General features: G+C 62.2%; 1 protein-coding gene across 1 annotated transcript in view; it reads left to right on the plus strand.

Annotated features, from left to right (window-relative positions):
- NECAB2 (N-terminal EF-hand calcium binding protein 2) overlaps window positions 1-3,449 on the plus strand; it is a 28,670-nt gene extending 25,221 nt beyond the window's left edge. The window contains exons 10-14 of the mRNA XM_042917929.1: window positions 181-234; window positions 771-883; window positions 2,328-2,405; window positions 2,835-2,926; window positions 3,266-3,449. Coding sequence (XP_042773863.1) covers window positions 181-234; window positions 771-883; window positions 2,328-2,405; window positions 2,835-2,926; window positions 3,266-3,294 — 366 coding nt within the window. The 3' untranslated portion in view covers window positions 3,295-3,449. The remainder of the gene's footprint in view (window positions 1-180; window positions 235-770; window positions 884-2,327; window positions 2,406-2,834; window positions 2,927-3,265) is intronic.
- Window positions 3,450-8,282: the final 4,833 nt, after the last annotated feature.

Here is an 8,282-nt window from a genome sequence, read left to right on the forward strand (position 1 = left end):
AGGGTAGGTGGCCCAGCGAGGCCTGGCCCCGGGGACTCCAGAGCCCCTGGAACCTGGGGGTGGAGAGGCTGGAGCTTTCTGCTGGCTTTGGACTCTCCGGTTTCGTTGTGGTAGTGCTGGAGGCCTCCCTGGGGGAGGGGGCCTCGGTCTCCGACACGTCTTTGTGCTTTGTTGTTTCAGACCCTCTGGTTTGACCTTCAGCAGCGCCTCTCAGATGAAGAAGGCACCAACATGGTGAGGCCTGCTCCCTTCCTGCCCCTCTCCTGTGGCCCCCTCCCTGCCGGAGCCAGGACTGAGTTCCAGGTCCTTGACACCCCCTGGTGTCACCCCCTGGGACCACCACGAGGGGAGATGCGGCCCTAGGCCCTGGACGCCTCTCCAGCCAGGGGTGTCCTCTGATCAACAGTTTGGCCCCGGGGCGAAGTGATCGGGAGAGTGACCCCACACACTGACCCGACCAGAAGCCAATCTTGCTGGGCCCTGATTTTGTGGTGTCTCGGACTAGAGTGCCGGGCGGGCAGCTCCTGGCGGCCGCAGAGCCCCTCTGTGCACACCCTCCTGTGGTGTCCTGCTTGGGCGTGGCTGTCGTCTGCTTTTAGCCATTTGGTCCACTTTTGGCGTAAGAAGGAGCCCTCGCGTGAGCGAGGAGGGGTTTTGGGTTCTGTTTTGGCCCAATTGTCCTGTCTTCTCTGACGGAAGGTCTGGGGAGGCCGGGGCTCGGGCAGGGAGAGTGGGGGTGGCCGGGCGCTCACTCCCCTGTGTCCCCACAGCACCTGCAGCTGGTCCGGCAGGAGATGGCCGTGTGCCCCGAGCAGCTGAGCGAGTTTGTGGACTCCCTGCGCCAGTACCTGCGGGGGACCGCGGGGGCCAGGACCTGCTTCCAGTGAGTGACCTGCTTGATCCAGGTGGGGGGCTGTACGTGCATGAGGCCGGGCGAGGAGCGGCCGCAGAACCGGGGGGAGGGCGGTCTGCGGGGGGCATCGGCTGGAGCCGAGACCTGGGGACATAGCAAGCGCCTCGAGCGACCCGGTTGTGATGACAGGAAAGGACTGGGGGCTGGTAGGGACCGTGTCGGAGATGCTCGAGCCGAAGGCAGAGCCGGTCAGGTCTCCTTTGTGTGAAGGAGGGGTGAGTGGGGACGGGTGCGGCCAGGAGAGGCCCCACGGTCCGGGCGGGTCTTTGAGTGACCTGGGCTCTGGAGCTGGGCTGACGGGACCAGCTAGCGGCTGGGATGGGGGAGGGGCGGGGAGAGGCCCTAAGGCCGAACCGACAGGACGGTGCTGAGGGCCAAGCGGGAGGGTCAGGAGGCGGCCAGCAGCGTTGGTGGGGGCGTCGTACAGGTCCTTCCGGGCCACGCTAGGACGGCAGGCCAGGTGCGGTCGTGCAGGTGGGCGATCGCGAGCTCATGGTGGGGGGAGAACGTGGGAGGAGGGGGGAGCAGGACGCCGAGGGGCTTCTCGCCTGTGGAATGACCGTCGTCCCTGCACCCCGCGCCTGCCTGCCCACGGGCGCGCCCCCAACGCATGCCGTGTGCTGTCGGCCAGGCAAATGCGGTCCCGGGCTCGCTTTCATCCCCCGGTAACCAAATGCAGATAGTCCCCATGACCTTTGTCAAGCGGCGCAAAGGGCCATGGGTTCTGACTGGCAGGCAACGTGCATCTGGTGGTTGGGGGGGGGGGGGGGGGTGGGAGGGGGAGCCCCGGCTCCAGGTGTGGTCGGAGGCTGGAGCTGGTGAACTAACGATGCCATTAGCAGTCCTGCTTCCCGGCTCCTGTCCGGTGAAACAAGGAATTACCTGGAATGACACGGAGATCGGCACCCGCGCGAGAGAGCTCTCCTCCTGGAGGCTCAGGCTGTGTTCTGAGTGGGGGGTGGGTCAGGCCAGGGTTCGAGAGGAAGGAACCCAACACCCCAGGCCAGCCGCCTTCTCACTGGGGGAGTCCCTTCCCTCCTCTTCCAGGCCCTGGAGGCACACAGGTCATGGTCACACAGGAAGGGACAGGTGCCTGGCCTCCCCCGCCCCGTTGCTGGGTCAATTTCAAGTCACCGGAGAGTTTTAAGGATTAAATGAAACAATTACAGAGAAGGCAGGAGGAGGAAGATGTGTTTATTTTGAAAGGTGGGGTTTTTAAATGGCGGTAAGGCCTTTTCGAGTGTCGTTTCGTTGCGATTCGTTCAGTATTTCCTGGCCACCTTCCGGGACCGGGCCTGGCATCAGGTGGCAGGGATCCTCACTGAACACACCGGAGGGCCAGTGCTAGGGGCCCCTCCCACCTCTGCCAGGCTCTTGGGGGGCAGCCCTCCAGCTGGAGCCTCTCTCTCCCCAGCATCGCGGCAGTGAGGCTGGCTGATGGCCTCACCTTCGTGGTCTATGAGTTCTGGGAGACGGAGGAGGAGTGGAGGAGGTGAGTGGTCTGCCCCAGCCTCCTTGCGGGGGGAGGGCACCAAGGGTCCCTGGCTCCTCGGGCCTCCAGCTGCAGAGTGCTGGCCTCACAGGGCCCACAGGGGCCCTGAACGCCTCTATGTCCATCTGGAGGGACCCCCTTTCCCCCAGCTGGGCTCTGAACCCGGGTTCCTGGCCCACCCTGGTGGCCGAGGTTGCTCGCATTTGCTACCTGCTACCCCTGTGGCTAAAACTCCAGAAAGGACCTGGCTGTTCTCCCCCCCAACCGACCACTGGCTGTTCCGAGGCCAGAGCCGTCAGCCTCCCCTCCCCCCAGGGCTGAAAGCACCGAGCCGGGCTGCCTGGGCAGGGGAAGCCCCCCACCCCCGTCTCTGGCAGGGCCCCCTCACGAGCTCCCGTGCTGGAGGCTCAACACCCCCCCATCTCACAGGCACCTGCAGAGCCCCGTGTGCAAGGCCTTCCGGCACGTCAAGGTGGACACGCTGAGTCAGCCTGAGGCCTTCTCCCGGATCTTGGTGCCAGGTACGGGGAAGCTGGGTGTGCAGGGGATCCTAGAGAGGAGGGAGACCCAGGGCCGGAGTTTTAGGCCAGCCCTTGAACACGAAGGGCAGGGCTACGATCTCAATGAGTGGGAGAGTCGGCTGCAGGGAGAGGGCAGAGTGTCAGGGTGGCTCCAGGTGCCCCCCTGTACCCCTACTCCCTCCCCCCAGACATTCCTTCCCCCCCCTTGGAATTGGCTCCTAGGGCCCCCAGCGAGCACCTCCCCACAAGCCGGACATGTGCTTCCCACCCTGGCCGTGGTCCCCTTGGGGAAAGAGGCCACCTGCTCTGCCTCACGTGTCTTCCCCCCGCCCTTCCCAGCTGCTTGGTGCACCTTGGGCCGTGACTGACCACCTCCTCGAGGCCTTCGGATGAACCTGCCACCCTGCCCCCTGTTTTCTAGAAACTTTGGTACACATACCGTCTTTTCACTGTACTTCCAGACAAGAATGTAGTTCCCTGCTGTGTGAAGTGAAGGAGAACCCCCTGCCGTCCCCCCAGACCCCCCCCCCCCACTCCCCCACCCCCCTAGGCAGAGCAGCCTCAGAGCTGCCGGACCCCTGCTGGAGCCAGAGGGCAGCGGGAGGCCTCCTGGAACCCCCACCCCAGTGGCCGCGCATGACCCTCCCCTCCGCTGGCCACTGCCTTAGCGTCCTGGTAGGAGCTGAGACCTTGTAGTGCCCAACCTAGGCCTGTGCCAGGGCTGCACAGGACAGTAGAGCCCACGTAGCCCGTGCCATGCTCGGCCGTCAGGCCCCAATAAACTCTGGTCGGGAACGGCCGCGTGCTGTGTTTTCCTTCCGCGTGCTCTAGTGATGGCAGCTAGAGGAGTGAAGCTGTCACGGGGTCTGGGGCCCCTTTTCAGCTGTGAAATCTTGACCACATCACACCCTGTCTCCTTATCTGTAAGACGGTACGCGTTTTGACAAGTTGGTGCCTGTTACAAAGTTCCCGGAGGCCCCAGGCATCACCCTCTGGCTCGGTAATGCATGAGGACTCCCAGAACCCAGCAACAAAAGGGTACAGACTAAAATCAGCCAAGGAAAGACGTGCCGGGGTCCACGAGCGGCCAGGCACAGAGCTTACAGCTGTCCCCTCCTGTCCCAGCACCGACGTGCATAGAGTATTACCAGGCAAGGAGCCGACCCGAACCTCAGGGATCAGTTTCCACTGGAGGCCAGTCCTCCGGCCCCTCCGGAGGTCAAGCCGATACCTCTGGGCTGAGGCCCCCGCTCAACAAAGACGTTTGGGGTCGGGACATTCCACGGTCCTAGAGGTCACGTCCCAGGAGCCAACGGCAAAGGCCAGATGGCTCCGGGCACAGTCTTGGCACACCCGTCAACGAGCTATTCAACCACACAGGAGACCGAGACCCTAGACTTACCCCTCACGTCAAGTCCTGTTCTACCATCTCCTAACTTCCCCTCTTCGGTCCCCTGTCTTGGCTAGCAGCAAAGGACGTGTCCTACACAAAAGGCGCAAAGGACGAGGAAAGCGAGAACCACGGATCCCCCTCCCAAGGCAGGAGGGAGGGCAGAGACAGAGGGAGGCCGGAAACCAGGGCAGGTGGGAACCCCGGGGCCAAGGATGTGCCTGGAACAGGCAGCCTGTGACAGGGGGAGGGATCAAAGCGGTCACCGCTGGGAAGGTCCTCTGCCCAGGCCATCCCGCCGGCTTGGGCTCCCGCCTGCCGCCTCCTGGCCGGGCTCGACGCTGGCCCTTTGTACAAAACCAACACGGCATGGGCTCGTAGGAAGTGGAAGCAGCAGACTTGAGTCCTAGCGGCGCAGGTCCGAGCTGCAGGTGCTCGCAGCCACCCTCTCAGAGCCCCTCGTTTCTCATCTGGAAGGGGGGTGGGGAGACCCTTCTTTGAAGACTGCCTGGCCCCCAAGAATGGTGCATCACTGGGTCCCACCGGCAGCTTCGGGAAGTGCCCCCGAAGTGGGGGCTGCTCTGAGCTCAGCTGTTTTAAAAATATTCTCAGAGGGGCGCCTGGGGCGGGGGGGGGCTCAGGCGGTTAAGCGTCCGACTTCGGCTCAGGTCATGATCTCACAGTTTGGGGGCTGGAGCCCCGCATCGGGCTCTGTGCCGTCTGCTCGGAGCCTGGAGCCTGCTTCGGATTCTGTGGCTCCCTCTCTCTGCCCCTCCCCCACTCGTGCTCACCCTGTCGAAAACATTTCAAAAAATATTCTCAGAGGGCTGAGGCTCTCTGGGGTGCAGCCGAGGATCCCCGGGAGCTGGGCGGGTTACACTGTGCTACCCATGACGCCCGCTGGCCCTAGCTCTTGGCTCATCTCTGCTGACTGCAGCCCACGAGCTCTCGGAGCCTCCCTGGATGCTGAGGGGGTGGGAGCAGGCTCTGAGGAGAACAGATTTCCACCCTAAAAGGCATCAGAGCTCCCACAACTTGCACGTCACCTCCAGGCACGCAGGCTGCCTGTGTCACCCTGGGAGCCGGAGGTTCCTGGGGGGGGGGGGGGGGGGGGGGGGGGGACACAGAGAGGCCAAGTAACTCACCAGAGGTCACACAGCAAGCAAATGCCGCCACCTGGATGCAGACCCAGCGCTGCCGGCCCCCATCCCGTGCCCGAACTCCAGTGCCACACGGCCCAGACAGCCGGGGAGGAACGGCTCCGGGTCGGCACCGGAAGACCCCAGTCAGGTTCCTCGCGTAACGACCGTTACCGTAGGGCCCGGCCGTTCCGTTCCCAGGCACAGGCTGTGCCCCAACACACAGCAAAGTGCACTTAAGCAAATACTTGTGCCCGAATGTTCACAGCGGCTTATTCACAGCGGCCCAGAAGGCGGAAACGACACCCTTTGACAAAGGATCAAACAAAACGAGGTCCGGCCACACAACGGAGTATTATCCAGCCACAAAAAAAGACGGAAATACCGACCCGTGCCAAACACGACTGGCCCTTGCAAACGGGATGCCGCGTGAAGGAAGCAAGTCACAAAGTGACACAGCGCGTGATCCCACTCACGTGACAAGATGCCTGCAACGGTTAAGTCAATAGAAACGGAAAGCAGATGAGCAGCTCTCAGGGGCTGGGGGAGAGGGAGGAGGGAGCGACTGCTGAGGGGGGTGGGCTTTCGTTTTGGGGAGACGAGGGGCATTTGGAACGAACGGTGGTCACACAACACCGATCGACCCTGAATCGCACCCGTGAAGATGGTTAATTTTGTGTTATATAAATTTCACCTCAATTAACCGCCCCCCCCCCCCAAAACCCCAATCAACTCACCTGCCCAAATGGAGACCTTCACCACCTGCGTTCGATGGCCGACGACATTCTTGCTGTGCCCAGTTCAAATCCCAAACCTCCCGCCGGAGGCGTGCGGGGGCCGTCCTGTGGGGAAGGGGCGCAGGTCCTCAGGGGACCGGCAGCACCCGGGGCTGGTGTCCCTGCCCGACTGCCTGGGGGCACCTGACCCAGTGGCAAGGTGCTCCCCCGCGCCCCTCAGGGCAGAGAGCCAATCACTGTACCCCCGAAACAGCACTCGGTCTCGGCCGCAGCTAGTATTGGACAAGAGGGTCTCCACGCTCACGCGTAGGTGTCACCACAGACCGGGACCGGTGACAGGCCAGGCTCGGTGCCGCCAGCTCTTCAAGTCCATTGCCACTCACCCTCACGGCCATCCCGGGGCAGGGGGAGGGGCTGTCCTTGGCTTTGTTTTGGAGGAGAGCCAGAGGATGGAAACTGAGGCCCAGGAGGCAGAAGGAAGGAGTGGGTGCTGACCCACCGGAGGGAGGACGCCGAGGCTGAACAAGGCCCCAAGGCGGTTTTCCTGGGTTACCAACCTGAGCACAAGGGCCGGCCAAGGGCGCACAGCTGGTAGATGGCAGGCTGCAGACCCGGAGCCCATGCCCAAAGCCCTCCATGACACCACGGTCCCCTGGGTCCGGGACACCCCTTCAGCCCTTCCTTCCCGCTGTGGTCAGAAACCTGAGGGAGTCCCTTAGTGTCAGAGGACAGCCCCAGGTCAGCTCGTACCTCCATCGGGGGGACATCAGAGGGTGACGGCCCAGCCGGCGTTTCTCTGACCGCGTTGTGTCCTTGCATGATGATGGCTGAGCTGACAGTCCTATGAGGATCACATCTGTACCAGACACAGGTTGAGATGAAAATTATCGTCCCCAGTGGTGGTTTGCATCACCCCTTGAAGAGCCCCAGTCTCTTCTCTCTCGGCACTGTCAGTCCTCATCCTCCCTGTTACCCTTTCCTGCTTTTGGATGAGCCCGAGGATCCTATTTCCCTTTTCCCTTGGCTGCTAGGAAGCTCACTATTTGCCTAGTCTCAACCTAGGTTTTCTGGAAATAAAACTACCGTTGCCCAGGTCTCCCCACATGGCTGCCGTAGATACGTTATCGCCTTCTCTTTTCACAGTGAGCCCACTTGACATCATGCCAGATGCCCACATGCGGTTCATAAACTCCCCAAATTTTGACATCGCAAATGGCAGGGCCAGCGCTCAAAGCCAGTAGTCTGAGTCCAAAGCCAGTTCACGCGATGCCCCCCTTTTATGGTCCTACCCTCACCCGACCACACTTCATTCTTCTCAAAGACTCCGTGAATGGCCCCGCCATGGCCCCAGCCTTCCCGGCCACCGCCGCAGCACTTTGGGGAAGCATCTAAGGGACAACTGATCGATGACTCCGTTCTCACCGCTGGCTGTGGGGCACTTCTGTCGCAGCACCTTGTCCTGGTTCTGAGGCCCTCGTCCAGGGGGGTTCTGTGGCCACCGGACCCAGAGTGTGTAGCTGGTCAGAAGGCCCGTGTAGGAGACGCTGGTGCTCCAATTACTGGGTCAGAGTCTAAACCTGCAACCAGGACGGAGGAGGCAGCAGGGGCATCCTCGTCCTGGGGCTGGGTGGATGGGGTCACACCCCCTTGGCCACTCGGGAGTGTGCACTAGAAAGAAAGCGGACAGTGGAACGTGACCCCCCCCCGCCCCCCGGTTGGTCCCGACCCCAGCTCTGTAGCTCACAGAACAAGCAGCCTGGACTTTTCCAAGTCTCAGCTGCCTCCCCCTGTAAAATGGATGAATTTGAAAACATCACGCGACCTCAAAGGAGCTAGACACGGAGGCCGCGTATCGAACGAGTCCATTCGTACAGAACGTCCAGAAGGAACAGATCTGCAGAGACAGCAGATTCGCGGTTCCCGGGGCTGGGGAGTGACTGCTAATGAGTGAAGGTTTCCCTGGGGTGACAAAAACGTCCAGCTGGTGACGGCTGGACAACGTTGTGCCTCGGCTAACACCCACTGAATCGTACACTTTGCAAGGGTGAACTTGACGGCAGGTGAGTTAGAGCTGAAAGCAAATCATGCAG

This window comes from Panthera leo, chromosome E2 (assembly GCF_018350215.1).
Source record: "Panthera leo isolate Ple1 chromosome E2, P.leo_Ple1_pat1.1, whole genome shotgun sequence".
Taxonomy (NCBI): domain Eukaryota; kingdom Metazoa; phylum Chordata; class Mammalia; order Carnivora; family Felidae; genus Panthera; species Panthera leo.